The 17773-nt window shown below is 39.9% G+C and overlaps 1 protein-coding gene across 2 annotated transcripts in view; it reads right to left on the reverse strand.

Annotated features, from left to right (window-relative positions):
* Positions 1 to 647: 647 nt before the first annotated feature.
* TTC39C (tetratricopeptide repeat domain 39C) overlaps positions 648 to 17773 on the reverse strand; it is a 64209-nt gene continuing 47083 nt past the window's right edge. For both annotated transcript variants that reach the window (XM_006264484.4, XM_019487240.2), the window contains exons 11-14: positions 16941 to 17038; positions 12376 to 12480; positions 4376 to 4414; positions 648 to 3914 (exon numbers count right to left, since the gene is read on the reverse strand). In XM_006264484.4, coding sequence (XP_006264546.1) covers positions 3825 to 3914; positions 4376 to 4414; positions 12376 to 12480; positions 16941 to 17038 — 332 coding nt within the window. In that variant the 3' untranslated portion in view covers positions 648 to 3824. The remainder of the gene's footprint in view (positions 3915 to 4375; positions 4415 to 12375; positions 12481 to 16940; positions 17039 to 17773) is intronic.

Below are 17773 nucleotides of genomic sequence, written 5' to 3' on the forward strand. Positions count from 1 at the left end.
TTCTACATTGCTATCCTTGATTAACCAGACATAAGGGAAAAATAACCTTCATTAATCCTCTTGCAGGTACAGTACCTGAGCTAACTCTGGGAAAGAAAAATTCCATTCTGCCTTTAAAATCAGATGTTTAATTTAAAACCACTGAAATATTTATCAATAGTTTTCACAGTACAATCTCTGCAGTATGGTGGATTAGAGGCAACGATACCTTTCTCCTTCCTGTTAAAGCTTAGTGCAGTCTAGCACTAAAGTTTCTAAATCATAGCTCCTGGGGCATCAGGTGATCCCAGGATAGCCGATTGATCACACTGTACTGGCTGCTGCTTATTTCCAGCTGATAAAATGCATTGAAAAAACAATATCTGTTACACACTTTTCTAATATTTTTCCATGTAAACAATTGCCAGTTACCATAGAGAGGGTTTGTGATCTTGACTAGCAACACAGATGAGTGTGGCTTTCTTGAACACAAATCCCACCCCCAAAATTCCTCCATTAAAACATGATTCATATATTGTATGCCTCTACAATGCAATGCTTCCCCCATATGGAAACTGGAACAACTACAGAGCAATTTTGGATTAGAGGGCTCGATACACTGTTTGAGACTAGATTAGATTGTTTGTAAATTGATAGTCAATTCAATGCAAGGTTTGGGGTTTTTATTTAAGAATGAAACATGGATAGAATATGAAACAAGAACTGAAAGTCAGCAAAGAAATTCATGTGATTGCTTGAGAGAAAACTGGAAACATTTTTTGAAAACATAGGAATACGGTGAGTACAGATTTTTGGAAACAAAATCAAGATCTTTAGAATACATGCCAGATCGTCTTGTTCATTCCATGATTGACCTCAACATGACAAGTGTAACCCACCACTTTCTAAACCAGTCTATAACCATGATGGAAGAACAAAAGTTGACGTAACTGCTGACCACAGAACTCTGTTACACAGATAGCTTTGTTTAAAGATACAGGAAGATTTTCAATACATGGCATCTTCTTCAGGATGTCATCAACTGATGGGCAAATATAAATAGCAAGAGGGAGGGAAAAATCAGGTCCATGTTTTCTTTTAACTTTACTCAGAAGAAATATAAAAGTGTAAGTTCTGTAAATTGACAACATTTACAGTACACCACAATAAATAATACAGTTTTTGGTGACTTCTAAAAATTCTAGTTGTTTATTTGAAACGAGTTATTATTGAGATAAAAATTGCATCAACGTCAACAAAAAAATACCCGATCCAGTAAAGATAAAATCTTAAAATATATTAACTGGCAAGATGCATATTCCATTATTGCTATTAGACCATGCCTCCGATCTCTAAAGTATAAAAACGTATTTAGATTACGTAAAATACAATTGAGATTGTTCTCATCACAGGCACAATCTAATATAAAAATAACTTTGACATTTACAAACTAGGAGATTCTCCTATGAGGGGAAAAATACAGAAACAGACAGTTTCATTGCAGTGACAGTTCTCTAGACCCAAAGAAAACTAAAATTTGCACAGAGCTGAAATGTTGTACGTCTACATAGTGACACAAGCCTGTTTCTACACCACTGCAACGGGCCTGATGAAAAGAATAAGCCATTTGGTAAATTTACTTTCACGTACACACTGCTATTCATCTGGGGTATCTGGACCCTAAACAACCCACTACAATTGCATGCAGGTGCTGGGTGTCCTAAACAGTCTGTCCTTGTATCCTGCTTATACAGTGCATATTAAAGGAATTCTAATAATAATGTATAGTTGCTCATCTGCTACTTACCCCGAGTGGACCATACCCTTGATTAAAAAATAAAAGCATATAGAACAAAAATTAAAATAATTCAAGTATGTTATGCCCACTTAAATCACAATCAAGTTCTACATTAGCTTCATATATACAATATAATAATATTTCTATCCAATACTTGTCTGAATTGACCAATTCAAGTAAAGGGCTGAACACTCAAAGCCAGAATTTTATGACTCAATGTTACCAAATCCTTTCTAAGGAGAAACATGTTGACTACATGTAGTGTGACTAGACTACAAGCAGTGAAGCTGCATTACAATTTAAGGCTCAGTCTTTCTCTCCCTCATGGACTGCAATAATTGTAGGCCATATGATTGCTCCTAAGACTAACTTTAAGAATTCTTTGTCTAATTGAAAAACAAAGGTTATCCTAACCTTTTCTCCCTGTCTAATGAATAAAGAGCACTACTTTTCCTCTTCACACCAATCTTCCTTGAGATGCAAACCCATGAAGGTTAGATGCAAGCAAGGTAAAAAAAGTTGACATTCTGTAAAGAAACAAAAATTTCAGTCTGACTTTAGGAAATGTTTAAGACTGCCTGACCAGAGAAAACATAAACCTTTATTGCCGCTTACAGACATTAAGCCACCCCCCCAAAACTGTTTTACATTAAACTCCGCATGCTCCCATGCACATGTGCAGAAGAGGCATCGCATTAGTTGGACCTGGCTTGCCCAACATCTGCACAGGTTGGGTGCTTTAGTGGGGCTTTTTTGGCACTTTTATCTAACAGCTGACTGAATCAGTTATTAGATAAAAATGCCAAAAAACCCCACTGAAGCACCCAATCTATATAGATCCTGCAGAGCCAAGTCAAACAAACACATTTTCTTTAAGTAAAGGGCATTTTTTTCTCCTCCCACATCTGTCAGCAGTCTATGATAATCGCTTTCAGTCTCATCAGCTATGCAAAATAAGAAAATTCACTAAAATTCTGGCCAGACTTCTATTACTAAATAATTTTAAAATAAAAAACTAAATTTTACACTGAGAATATACAAAAGAACTAATATTGTGGTCTTACAGGTAAACAGAACTATAGTGTTACTGTACATTTGACCATGTTTTAAAAGTGATATGATCATGACAGATTCTTAAATTCACTGAGGTATTTAAATACTTTTATACCACAAGTTTGGCGTACCATATATGGAAGTAAAGGAAAATATACCATTTAGTATAAATATTTAAATAAGGGGCTTTAAAATTATGTTTAAAAGTTATTTTCTTATACCAAAAGATTTAGGAACCTGAGTGGAAAAAACAATTTGTTAAATTTTTTGTAATATCTAACAGGCAAAAACTATTCAGAATATTAAGAAAATAAATGACTTAGTAACTGAATGTCAAACAAAATAAATAATTAGAAGTGTACTAATAGTAGATATCCTTAATATTTTCATAATTTAAAAATAAAACAGGATAGATGCATTCTGAAATTTAAACTTTATGAATCATCAAGTAATTGAAATAAGCCAATACAGATTTAACAAGCATGTTGGCTGACAATCTTACTTCTTTTGTGTCCCCCCTTTCTTGTTGGCTTTTACAGAAAAAGTGCTCTCTTATTCTCAAAACTTAAAACTTACACCGATTCTTTATACAGTGTTATTATTTTAATCAAATAGGTTGTTCTCCCTAGAAAGGGCACTTTAGAAAAATTTGAAGGGCTATATGATACCTGCCAGAGGTGAACCAATATTGTTGCAATAAATCAGATGAATGCTTATTGTAAGCTCATCTGCACAGTCACATCCTAATTATTTGCAGTTTGGTTTAAACAAAAACTGAGAGTTAACACAAGGTCACTTAATCCTCTTTGACTGACTTATTTTGTGTTTAATTATCAGTATTATAATATTTTATTTCGTCAGAAACTCTGAATGTTTTAGTAACTCTGGCACAGGTGGTTTTCAGAAGAAAAGCTGGTCTTCCCAACATCTTTATCTCCTGCTTCATCTTAAAGTGCAGAAACCATAGGAATGGATAACGCAAGACTTCCTATTGTCACTGTGGAACCACTTCCCTCAGAGAAGCTAAGGCTGCATGTATGCGGACATGCAATCTGTTCTCAAAATCATATCCAGTGAATTCTTCCTGAAATACAAAAATACAGAGAACTATTAGCTTACTCCACCTTAGGTTGAGAGACAACTTAGCACAAGATACTTAAGAGGACAATTAGCTACAAAGTAGTTAGAAAGGGAGAGGGAATAGAGGTCTCTGGGCTTGAAAATTGGTTACAATAAAAATTAATCTACACAGTTAAGTAAAGGAAGTCCTCAGTACAGCCTGCAAATTCAGGAACATGCAAAAAAGACTTTTCTTTACTTTCCAATTGTGAACAGGGACCCAATCAGTGTCTAGTCACAACATGTGAAGTTATTAGAAAGTCTAAAAGCCCTAGAAAATCCCAAACTGTATGCAATGAGCAAACATTGAATACATTAAACTGAAGAGTACAGGTGATGGACACCAACACTGAGAACTGCATCAGAAGCTAGCTTTCAAATTCCCACTGCTGATGGGAAAGAAGGGATAGGATGTTTTGGTTTTACCTTTGCTTGGAGAAGTAAGGTTTTGCCTCTTGGCACAGTCTACAAAAAGAAAGAGGAAAAAAATGTTACTTGAGAAAAATGTACCAATTAGAACAGTCCAACAGTCTACCCAGCCAGAACCAAGGACGGGACCCTGGAAATTCTACTGGAAGTGTCCACTGGAACGTCTTCCTGTAATGAATGTGTAAGGGCTCCTAAAGTACCCAAAAGGGCCTGCTGTACATTTAATTCTATTCTAAAAAGAAATTAAACCGAAGTCAGAGTATGATTACCACTAAGAGATACAGCACTAAAAGGAAATCAGTAAAATTATATGCAAAAAGTTAAAACTTAAACACGTAACTGCGTTCTTTTGAACAATTTAACTTGCAAAAATACATCAATTATTCACGGATATTTCTGCAACTGAACTTTGTAATTTCAGTTTATGTAATTGAGCTTCTTTAGATAGTGATAATTATTTATTCTTCTTACAACTTACCTATAATAAAATGGAGATTCATGAGAAAGATTTGAAAAGAAAAAGGAAAGGAATATTTTGTTTCTGAACTGAAGAATTAATATTTTTTCTGAGCCAAGTAAAAATTAAATTTCTCAAGATTGCTATAAAAACTGTTGATATCTTCAGCTAAATTTTTACTACTTGTTTCTAAAGTTTCTGCTCCATTTCCTATATATCTGCATTTGAATTTATTTTAGGTATTTTAGAAATAGAAGAAATATTCTTCTATCTGATATAAATGCAACACTGAGAAAGTCATCTGAATGAGTTTAATGTATCTTATTTAATTGCATCTGAATATGAACCACCTGAATGTCCAAAGATTTAACTTCTTGAAAGTTACAGCTACATCCAAAGGGTATTCAATTATACACAAAGTGAATATTATGTAAAGCAGACCATTGTTTATGTATTTTTACATAATGTAATCTTAACATTTACCTTTGCATTACTTTCATCTAGTTCATATTTCCTTTGCTTACCAATGAGAATGTGGGAGACAGCATCAAAAAAGCCTTCTTAATTAATCAAGGACACTCACTGCTCAAAACCCGTCTCATATTCGAGTAAATATGGTACTTGTCCCAGTGACATGGATCATCTTTAAGAACCATAAATAACCAATCTTTATAGATTTTCTTTTAAAAAAGAATCCACACGTCACCCTTGGGCATAGAAGGAAAGAATCAAGTCTCTTAAGATAGTGGGGCAAAGCTATAGTTACAATTCTAATTTTTAAAATAAAAAGTATGCCTGTTTAAATGTTGCAATTTGAAGATGACATTTTTACATATTAGATCAGATGGTATTTTAACTGAATCATCTTTAATTATTTTTAAATGCTTGTTTGCAGTAACTTCTTTGAGCAGTTCCTAGAGCAGTGGAAGAACAGTTTAGGGGTTATTTAGAGAAGCTGGATGTTTTTATGAAGTCAGCAGCGCCAAATATGATGCATCCTAGAATAGTGGAATTGGTTGAGATAATCACAGAACCACTGGCTATCGCTGTGGAGAACTCATGAATGTTGGGTGAAGTCTTAAATATTGAAAAGTCGGTAAAGGGAAGAAGGAGAACCTGGGGAATTAAAGACCAATCAGTCTGACCTTGATACCAGGAAAGATCATGGAGCAGGTCATCAAGGAATCTATTTCTAAGCACCTGGAGGAGAACAAGGTGATCAGGAACCACCACTGGCATGGATTCATCAAGAGCAGGTCACACATGACTGCCTTAATTTCTTTCTATGACTAGGTGAGAGACTAACTCTGCTTCCTCCTTTCTGTTTTTCTCCCGCCTGCAAGGTCTCTTCAAACATTTCTGTCTATCCCCCTCTTCTCCCTCACTGTCCCCTTCCAATTCTGGCTGTGCCTCAGCGGGTCCAACCTTGTTTGCAAAGACTGTAGGACACCTGTGGTACAAGTGTCTCTCCCCCCAACAGGTAACACATTTTAGGGGTTCCTGGTACTCTGCTGCTCTGTGCCCCTTCCCCTCACACCTGAAATACACTATGTGAAGGCAGTGTGCAGACAGGAGCCCTTCCTTGTCACATCTGCTGAACTGTTTAGCTTGCCCGTGGCATATTATAAAATATCAGCATGCCCCCAGCTGCATTACAGGTGGGAGGTGTTTCACTCCACATGAGCTCCATTCGTTTGCTTGTAACACTACTCGTGCCCTCCACAACCCTATCCAAATACCAGATTTTTCCCTCCACACTCATTACTCTTTGAACATGCAATTCCAACCACCTTTTTATGTCTTCTTCCACAAATAAATCTGTATAAATTCATCCTATAATCACTCGCTCCCTTTTTCTTGTGCCATAAATCTTATCTCTCAATTCTTCCCTCCCCCATTCCTCTGCACATTTATTTAAAAAAATTTCATACCCATTTCCGATCCAGTGCATGATTTGCCAAGACTTTCTTTGGAAAAGCAATTAAGCTGGTCAGGTGCTCCAGCTGCACCTCTAGTATCTCAGATAGTAGCTTTTCCAAAAAGGCATCCGTCTATTGCCGATTCCTTCTACATTCTGTCGCTGACTAATACCGCCTTTCTTCTCAGTCTCCAATCCTTCCTGCAATCTCTCGTCATGTTTTCCGTGTCTTCCTGCCGCGCCATTCCCAACAGGCAGGCATTCTGCCATATTCCCACTGTCCTCTATCTCACTTGATGTACTTTCTCCTGCTGCTCCCACTCTGTCACCAGCTCTCCTCTGCTCCTGTCTTCCCTGAAGCACTGTGACTCTCGTTGCCTCCTTTTTTGCCATCACGACTGCCGGTGCTCCCACCATCACATTCTTTTGTGCCTGCTTCCCCACCTTTGTCCACTTTCCATCTGTCTCCAGACCTTCATTTCCACTCTTCAAATCTTTTTCCACCTAATTCAACTACTGGCACTGGTTTGAACTTTGGGTCTCCCTTCCTCCACTCCTTACACCCCAACGCTCTGTCAATCTCCTTCTCTGCTTTAAGGCAGTGATCAAGCTTTCCATGCTCATAGAGACCTTTTTTTTTGTTGTGTGTAGCCCTTAAAAAAAAAACAAAAAAAACCCCAAAAAACCCAACCAAAACAGGCAGTTGTTCCCCCAGGAGGGAATGAGAACCAAGTCTGGAGGTACTGCAGTACCAGGCCAACATTTGGCGAGGCCACAGCAAGTTCCAACACCCTCTCAGTGTCAAAATAATGGGAACCTACCACAAAGACAGGTTAGTGCAGCCCATCTGAATAAGATAGTGTACTCAGTCTCCCTCAGTACCAACTCTTTTTCAAGTCACAGTGAACCATTCTGTCAAATACATTTCAATTTCTTCACTCCCACAGCTGAACAGTGCCCTCCTGTACCATTTCCAATGATTTCTGTTCCTTCATGAGCCTTAAATGTCTGGCAAATATCACCAGACTCCCATGTAGCTGAGAGGCTCTGGCACCTGCTCTCCCAGCCTGTCGCATGTGATTAATGTGGCCCCACCCCCTATAGAGTGGAGACATACCAGGAAGCCCTACACCTCATTTCCAGATACATTTTTTGGAGGGTCTCAGGACTTGTAACAAGAACACCTGGTTCTAGTTGCAAGTGGGGGGGGGGGGGGCATTAATTAGCATGTGGATCCTTTGAGAGGGGGTATGCACACATATTGAGCAGTGCTGGTCTGTGTGGTTACCATGGCTGGAAATGCTGTTGACTCTACTGGGGCCCAGCCCAAGAAACAATACAAGTCATGAGCCTTTTGGCTCTAGACTAATATCATGTAGTTTGTACTATGTATAAGTAGATTTTTAAAAGTAGTGCTCAGAAGTGTATTTATTGAGTACCTGTGCTGAAACTTGCAACAGTCAGGGATGGGGCCAAAATCAGAGCCACAGCAGTCTCTCGTTCTCTTCTGCAGTTTCTTTCCTCCTGTCTCTTGTCCCTCCCCCCACCCCCAACTTAGTCACATGCAGCTAACTTCCACATTGTGCCTGGAGAGAGAACAGAACCTGAGCAGGGTCTGACAACAAGGAGAACAAGAAGGTTGTAGGGGAAAAGGAGTTGGGAGTTAGAGGGCAAGGGGTTATCTGACATCCCACCATTGTCCCTGTTATAGTAGTGGGAGGGGATGAATTCAAGAAAACACTCTGATAAGTAGGTTCTACACCTGGAAAATTATAACAAATTTATAATTTTCCCATATATAGAATCTAAATATTGGGGGGTCATCTTGTTTTCAGAATCATCTTGTCTTTGAGTAAATATGGTATAACCCTAGGTTGTGAACTTCTACAAAGAAGAGCCAACACCACATGCCCAGGTTTTATGCTATGAAATGAGGAGCAGTCATAACTACCTTCAACTTCCTTTCCCTTATCCTGAAACACCTTTACAAAATACTCCAAAGTAGGAGAAGTGCTTGATTTTGCAAATTGGCCCTTCTGCAAGGAGGTAAGCGCTATAATAAATAAATTGTTTTTGAAATGGGGTGCTGTTCAATTCACACAAGTTAGAGAGGAATAACTTGAGTCTAAAAAGATTGAGAACCACTGCTCTATAGGGTAGGATGCTCAAGTAGTAACAGCCCTCCAGCCTGTTTCCTTCAACCCCCTCAACCCCTATGCTTCCTCCTTGCTATTGACCACTTTCCCCCATTCAACTCCCATCTCTGTTCCCTCCCCTGCTCTTATCCTCCTACCTACCTTCTGTTCTTGAACATGTTTTTCTTCCTCTCTCTTCCCAGTTCCTACACCTGTCTCCAGATCCTGCCCATGTTATCTCTGCTTCTTCTCTTTCCTGTTTCCAGTTTCTAACCTGATTCCTTCCCCTCACCTCCACAATTCAAAACAGGTGGCCTTCCCTTCCCCTCCAAGGTATCTGGAGCACATTAAGAACATCAGAAAAAATGCTTTCTACATTTATGTATCATGCACTACATTAGCTTTTGAACGAGCAGAACAATTTCAGAAACTATCCTCCTCTACCGCTGTAACCCGGAAATGGAGCACACTTAATAACTTTGTAGGATGCCAAAGGCAGCCTACTTGATACACAGAACCTGTTCAGAGAACTGAACTGCCCAATTCTAAACAAGCCTCTGAGTAGGTGTGAGTTGAAGTTTTTTAAGGCTGCAAATTTGATCAAATCTGGGTAAATATTCACAGGGATAGCACAAGAAAAAACCCTGGAACCATGGCAGGCCTTCTGCCATATTTCAAACCCCTATTCCAAAGCATGGGGGCCGGAGGAAAGCTCTTCAAGGATAAAGTTACTAGAATTTTTCCTTAAAGCAAGACATTTTTTTCTTTGCTTTATCCCTGGAAGTGCCCTTATTGCAAAGACTAACCACATACTGGGCTGCATTAGTAAGAGCATTCCCAGCAGATCAAGGGAAACGATTCTTCCCCTCTGTTTAGCACTGGTGAGGCCACCTCGGGAGTACTGTGTCCAGTTTTGGGCCCCCCACTACAGAAAGGCGGTGGACATATTGGGAGTGTGTCTAGCAGAGGACAGCAAAAATGGTTAGAGGGCTGGGGCACATGACTTCTGAGGAGAGGCTGAGGGAAATGGGCTTATTTAGTCTGGACAAAAAGACTGAGGAGGGATTGAATAGCAGTCTTCAATTACCTGATGGTTGGTTCTAAAGAGGATGGAGCTGAACTGTTCTCAGTGGTGGCAGATGACAGAACAAGGAGCAATGGTCTCAGGCTGCAGCAAGGGAAGTTTAGGTTAGATGCTAGGAAAAACTCTCACTAGGAAGGTAGAGAAATACTGGAATAGGTTACCCAGAGAGTTTGTGGAATCTCCACCCTTGAAGGTTATTAAGACCCCACTAGACAAAGCCCTGGCTGGGATGATATAGGTGGGGATAGTCCTAGTTTGAGCAGGAGGTTGAAGTATATGACCTCCAGAGGTCCCTTCCTACCCTAATTTTCCATGATTCTAAGTGGCAGAATAATTTTGGCTGAAATTATCCAAAAAATTATCGAGACAATCACCCTAAATGGAAAAAAAAAAAAACTTAAATGGTCAGTGTTCCGCTAAGTTAGAAGAAACTGAATACAGAGGTCTTATGTAAGAAGTGTTGGGCAACCTTAATCATCATCATGACTATTTTTATAAACAATAGAGGATGCTTGCAGATGTTAAAGAAGTGGTGTTTTAAACTCAGTGTGTTCCTGTGCCGAGCCCAGCACATGTCCAGAAGAGGCAACACCTTAATTGGACCTGGCTTGCCTGACATCTGTATAGATGGGGCACTTTAGTGTGGCTTTTTTAACTTTTATCTAATAGCTGATTGAAGCAGCTTGAGATAAAAAAAAGTGCCAAAAAGCCCCACTGAAGCACCTGATCTACACAGATGCTGCAGGGCCAGGTCAAAGTAATGTGCTGCTGCTTCCAGTAAAGCGTGGGTTTTTGTTTGTTTGGGGTTTTTTTTAATACGTCTGCAAGCAGCCAGAATGACCAAGGATTTAATATAGTCACAGTCTGGAGAAGCAATTTGCAGCAGTTCAGTGTAGGAAATAATACTGTTTAAAAGAGTTTACAGATCTTGAAGACCATCTCAAGTTTGCAAGAAGAGTTCAGCATCCAAAAACTACACGGAACAAGCTTTTCAATTAAAAATGTGGTTATTGTAGAATAAGAAAGATAACACAATCTGATCAGGCAAAGCTTAACAGCCAGTTAATGTGGACCTTCAGTGGGTTCCAGGTTGGCTGCATTTTCAATGCAGTGAAGCAGGCATGTGCTTATCCCAAAGGCAGGAGGAAAAGGTGGACAATTCTTAAAGAAGAGACGTATTTTGATACATGACCTGCTGGGTGGCACGGAAGCAGAAAGGGATCTTGGAGTCCTAGTGGACTCCATGATGAACGTGAGTCAGCAGTGTGACAAAGCCATCAGAAAAGCTAATGGCACTTTATCGTGCATCAGCAGATGCATGACAAATAGATCCAAAAAGGTGATACTTCCCCTCTATCGGGCACTGGTCAGACCGCAGTTGGAGTACTGCGTGCAATTCTGGGTACCGCACTTCAAGAGGGATGCGGATAACCTGGAGAGGGTCCAGAGAAGGGCCACTCGTATGGTTAAGGGCTTGCAGGCCAAGCCCTACGAGGAGAAACTAGGGCACCTGGACCTCTTCAGCCTCCGCAAGAGAAGATTGAGAGGCGACCTTGTGGCTGCCTATAAGTTCATCACAGGGGCACAGAAGGGAATAGGTGAGGTTTTATTCACCAAGGCGCCCCCGGGGGTTACAAGAAATAATGGCCACAAGCTAGCAGAGAGCAGATTTAGACTGGACATTAGGAAGAACTTCTTCACAGTTCGAGTGGCCAAGGTCTGGAATGGGCTCCCAAGGGAGGTGGTGCTCTCCCCTACCCTGGGGGTCTTCAAGAGGAGGTTGGATATGCATCTACCTGGGGTCATCTAAACCCAGCGCTCTTTCCTGCCTATGCAGAAGGTCGGATTCGATGATCTATTGAGGTCCCTTCCCACCCTAACATCTATCAATCTATGAATATCTTATGCATGTCATATTTATTGCTTCCCATTTGTTGTTCATATGAATTTTCTTTTTTATCCTTTTTTTTTTCTCCATAAGCAGTGAGATAGAAGTTAGGGCTCCTGCTTATCTGATTGCTAGATAAGGTCGTTAGCTGATGGCTGGAAATTAAATCTGAGAAAGCCTCAAATGTGTATTTATTATGTAAAAGTGAGAAGCAAAATGAATCAAGTAATTCTAATGTTGTCACTGGCTTGAATGTCCAGCCCTGCTAAATATCACTGTGAAACATTCTAAATGTAGTATGCCAGCGTCTATAAATGTTCACACTGTCACCTAGACAATAGCATGGTACCCATCTCATTTAAGACTTTACATACAGATAAAAAACCAAAATGTTAAAAAATTAACATATACGCCCGACCCTTTTTAGAGTTCTCCACGTTTTCACTCTAAAGAATCATTGATCATAGATGGTCCTATCCCCAATCCCAAAAGTTTTACATGTACTCTATCGTTACCTCTGGATCACCTAACAGAAGACAGCCAAGTTCATAGCAAGCATATGGCTGAATGTACAAGTTGTTTTGACGGCACAATTCATCTTTAACAGCCCGCTGAAAGAACTGAGAGAAGAAAAAAAATTAGTGTTAGCACTTCAACATTTTCAGTCTCATTTTTTTCTTCATTACGAAGAGAAATGGAGATGTATACCTCAACATCAAGTATTCAGAACCAACCCCAATATCAAAAATTGAACGTTGCAAAATTTCTGATGCATTAAATAATCTTTAACAGCAGTGACCATAAGTTTCTGAAGGCATCTGTGACTGACACCAATTAGGAAAATTCAACACCCATTTTTGTTATGTTTGTGTCAAAAAGATTCATGAATTGACTAAAAAGTTTAGACCTTTACATGTAGGAAAAACTAGAGATCCAATGTAGTTCTCTAAGAAAGGAAAGTCAAGGAAATGGGTTTTTAAAAATAAATGTGACAGAGCTAGAGAAGAGGCCATGCATATAACACTTCTATATTAAATGAGGGGGATATGCCACACAGCAAAACAGACCACTACAATTTTTCCAATGACCACATTTTGGACACCCTACTTCAGCAGTTATAATAGTTCCCAAGATTTAAGGCTAGAACAAAAACTAAGCTGTTTTTAAAAGAGGGAGGGGGGGAGAGAGAGAAAAATCAGTCTTCTGAACCATTTTTAGTAGAGGTACGCTGATACATCAGTTGGGTACTGGACTGGCACCAATAAAAGGAAAAACAACATTATCGCTCATTGCCTTTTTTTTGCTGCAGTAGCTGATAATGTTGGCCGATAACTAATTATGCTAGGGCCCCGGACTCCTGGGTTCCTTCCCACGAGCTGGGGTCACCCTGGATACACTCCCATCCCCTCACTGGCAGGCTGAGCTGGAGCAAAGCAGAGTCTGCTGCAGACTGCAGCTGGGTTGGGCGCTGCAAAAGGTGCCAATGCAGCAGGCATAACTGGGGCAGAGAGGGCCAGGAGGAGCTGTCCCGTCAGGCCAAATACGATTTAACCGGGGGGGGGGGGGGGGGGGGGGGGGGGGTCAAGGCAGAGGCAGCTGCTTCACCCCCACCCTGCTCCCGCACTGTGTTCAGCAGGGTCCTTCCCCCCCTGCCCTGGCCAGAACACTAGCAGAAGTGTTTTGTGCTACTTGCAGCCCCTGATCTTCAGACTCAGGACTAGGGCTGCATGGTCTCTGGACACTTTACAGCAGCGAGCAGCTCTAATTAAAAGTACCCAGAGCAGCAGCCCTGAGCCCTCTGCAAATTATAGTTCATGTCTATCCACTATACAGGCAGCAGCCATGAGCCTACCAGAGACCACGCATCCCTAGGCAGCCTCAGCCTCAAGCCTGAAGGTGCTGCTTGTGCAGGCCGGGAGGAGAGGGGGCACGGCGAAGAAGAAGAGAAGAGAGGCGCTGAGCATCCCCATGCTTAAAGTGCCCCCGCTGCCATTTTTAAGCGTGGGGACGCTGACGGACGTGATAAGTAGCTAGTCTACTGGAACATGGCAATTCATACTCTAGCAGACGCAATTCATTGAGTCTACTTGATGGCTCTCCAAACAGCCGAGGTGCGGTATCCAGAGTACCTGGGCCAGGTGTGGATGAGGTGACAGAGGGCCTACAGGAAGCCTTTTATTCAGTAAAGATTTATGCTACACTGTGTTGCACTGTGTGATCTCAAACAGCTGGTAAATATGTTGAAAAGAAGCATGATATGGAATCATTTTAAGTACCTGAAAAGAACAACAGAACAGCTGATTGCCAAATATGTACTGCAAATATTTTGCATGGAGACATCATTACTAAGATTTCAACACATCGAACTTAATACACCACCTCAGGACACACCATGCTACTGAATACAATGATTTCCACAAGATGACTACAAAGAAGGAAGAAGCAGGGCAAGAAAAAGCTGCACCAAAGCAATTATTATTACACAAAGCACTAAAATGCACACAGCGGTTTAGGTTGTAGCCGTGTTGGTCTAAGGATATAGGCAGACAAGGTTCCTTGGGTGAATTTGATATCTTTTATTAGACCAACCTAAATGGTTGGAGAATAGTTATTAACCAAGCTTTCGGGTTCAAAAACCCTTCGTCAGGCTAAGGAAGCTGCAGTAGTTGGTGTGTGCTCTTCCTGGATTTAGGTTGGTCTAATAAAAGATATCAAATTCACCCAAGGAACCTTGTCTGCCTAAAATGCACACAGAAATTTGTAAGTGGAGAAGCCAGGGCTAAAGAAATTATTAGCCATTTAATGGAATTTATAGCTCTAGATGATCAGCCATTTTCCATTGTAGAAGATACTAGATTCCGGCATCTCATTGAATACCTGGAGCCTCGTTACACACTGCCCAGCAGAAAGCGTATAGCTGAGACTACGCTACCAGAGCTGTACAGTGTTGTTTTAGAACGCATATGGAAGTTGATTGAAGATGATCGTGTATCAGCATTTAGCTTTTAAGACTGATATTTGGAGCTCTGATCCGTCATCTACGTCAATGCTGAATTTAACTGCATAGTGGGTAGACATGAACCATAATTTACAGAGGGCGGTATTACAGCTCCAGGAGTTCAGCAGTTCCCAAATGGTATTTGACAAGATGTTTGCAGCATGAAAAATCCCGAAGACAAAAGTTCACGCCATTATTAGGGATAATGCAAGAAACATAGCAAAGGTGAAGAAAGACTGGTTTGCCAAGTTTACCTTGTGTAGCATATACACTCCAGCTCGTTGTGAACAAGTGTGTTATCACAGCGCAGCATGTCTGATGTACTGGTTACCAGGCAAAAAAAATGGTTGGGCACTTCAACCACTCTCCATTGACCTATTCTCATCTTCAAGGGGTGCAGACTGAGCTTGGAATGCCTCCCAAGAAGTTACAGCAGGACGTACAAACAAGGTGGAACAGCACTTACTACATGCTGCAAAACCTTTTGGAGCAGAAACGCCTGCTTGTAACGTATGCAAATGACCATGAAATCCCAGCAACTCTCAGTGTACATCAGTGGGGGCTGACGGAAAAAGTAGTGATAGTTGTAGCATGTTCTGAAGAAGTAACACGTTAATTGTGTTCATCCTTGGCCTCTGCTTCTGACACCATCCCATCCATTGTGGCCTTAAAAAGGCTTTTGAGCAAAGTTACAGATTCAGACCACAGAATTAAAACTATGAAAGTTACTTTGCTGGAAGTCATGGAAACACACTTTGCTGAAACTGAATCAGAACCTATCTACAGCATTGTAACACTGCTGGATCCAAGATACAAGGACAGGTACTTTACTGATAATAGTAAAAAGCTGCTGGCTACAGAAACGTTAGCGACGCACTTGGAAAAAATGCAAGCCTGGAATGCCTGGAATGACACATAACAGACAGAACCCATCACCAGTGAGCCCACGCTTCCAAGAAGTGCTGAAAAACTGAACTACTGGGAAAACACAAAGGCTGGTTTTCCATTTTGGCTAAAGCTACATGGAAGTTTCTCTCTGCTCCCTGCAGCAGTGTTGAGAGCGAACAGCTTTTCAGTGCAGCATCACATGTTGTGGATGAGAAGAGGAACCGACTGATGTGTGAAAAAGCAGAAATGTTGCTTTTTGTCAAGAAAAACTTTCCACTCAAATCACTTGCTACACTAAAGTTTAGGTAATTTATTATTATAACAACATCTTCTACTACTAAACTGCACCTCAACATTTTCATTTGTCGTTTTTATGACTTGACCTGCACTTCTCACAGGTTTTTTTTGAAGCCAACATTGTTAAGATTATGCCATTTTTTTCTGATTTTGTTTGTTGATTTTTGTAAAACAAGTTCACTACCGAGTTTTATAATGAATTTGCTGTTATTTGAATCATTATGTAGGTGTATAATGTTTATACTGAAAACTACCATTTTAAAAGTAAAAGTTTCAAAATTTAACATGTGTTTGTTGTTATTTTGCTACAAAATATTTCTAGAAGCAGGAACACAAAAAATCTATCCATCTGTGTGCATGTGTTATAAACATAAAAACAAAAAAAAGGTTTATTTATGTCAGTAGTTTAAAATGCTTTGCATTATTAGTAAATATGGGTTAATAGATCAGTATCAGCCAATACGGTGGGTTAATAATCAGTTATTGGTATGAGCCAATAAAATCCTTATCGGTGCACCCCTAACTTTTTACTACAAGAACTGGAGGAAATAACTTTGAATTTATCCACTGCCTCTCTCCCCCTTCTACAATTCTCAATCTACTGCTGGTTATGACAGCCAGTATGTCTGTTCAACATTAGATTTGGCAGGAATAGTTAGTGTTGCTGAAGCCCATGTCTCAGCCATTTACTTTTACCCAACAGGGAATTCAATAACGGTTTAATAATTCAGAACACTTTAAAAAGACCCAACGCATGCTATTAGCATTGACTCAGTATAAGATCACTGACAAAGCAAGGCTTATTCGTTTATTCATTCATAAAATTTATTCTTTATCAGCTCCTCAAATATCTTGTAAATGACTTCCCATGCTATCACTGTACTTCTAAGAGCTTACTTGTACAGCATCTTCAGAATTCCCTAAGCATTTGTGTATGGCACCAAGAAGCAAGTTCTTCAAACCAACAGCAGATGAATCGTCAACTTCATGACAGGCTTAACAAAAAAAAAGACATAAAATAAGAAACCGGCTAAAATTCATCCTTTTACAATAAAAGCAATTTGTGTCTTAATTTAGGTTACAAAATGCCCTTTTTCCATTGTTTAGTTGCTTAGGTAATGAGTTTAATAATCTTCCAAGAGTCTGCACATACATCATATGCACACAATCTCACCCTTTAGTGGGAGGAGGAAATATCGATGGTGGATGGATTCGTTTTAAAATGGGAGTTATACGAAGTTGCTCCCAAGTTCTAGTGAGACTGATCATTAGAGCAGGTGATGAAACTGCATGATAAATTTATCAGGTCTGTACCTGAACACATGGAGATTATCTCCAAAAATATATTTTAGAAGTGGGATGGATTGTGAATCGCACTGTGAGCACGTACACATACAAACCTTTCCCCACTAAGATATTCAGAAATGTCTAAAATCATACCCCACCTCAACTATATATTCTGTTATCCCCAAAGATACAAATGGTAGTTATGCACACTTACTTTGAGAAGAATTAAACACAAATAAATGAACTGCTGGATAATATTTTGTTTTAAATTTGGAATTTAAATTTAGAATGCTGTCATAAAGGCAACTTTTCCCTTAAAAAGGGTCTTTTTCCCTAAATTTCAACATCTATCTAAAAAATTAAATGTTAATCTAATTTCAGTGCACCCCTTTTTACTTTATTACCCAAATGAGCTTAGTTTAGTCATTTCAGTCTTCAGGCTA

This window comes from Alligator mississippiensis, chromosome 3, assembly GCF_030867095.1.
Source record: "Alligator mississippiensis isolate rAllMis1 chromosome 3, rAllMis1, whole genome shotgun sequence".
NCBI lineage: Eukaryota > Metazoa > Chordata > Crocodylia > Alligatoridae > Alligator > Alligator mississippiensis.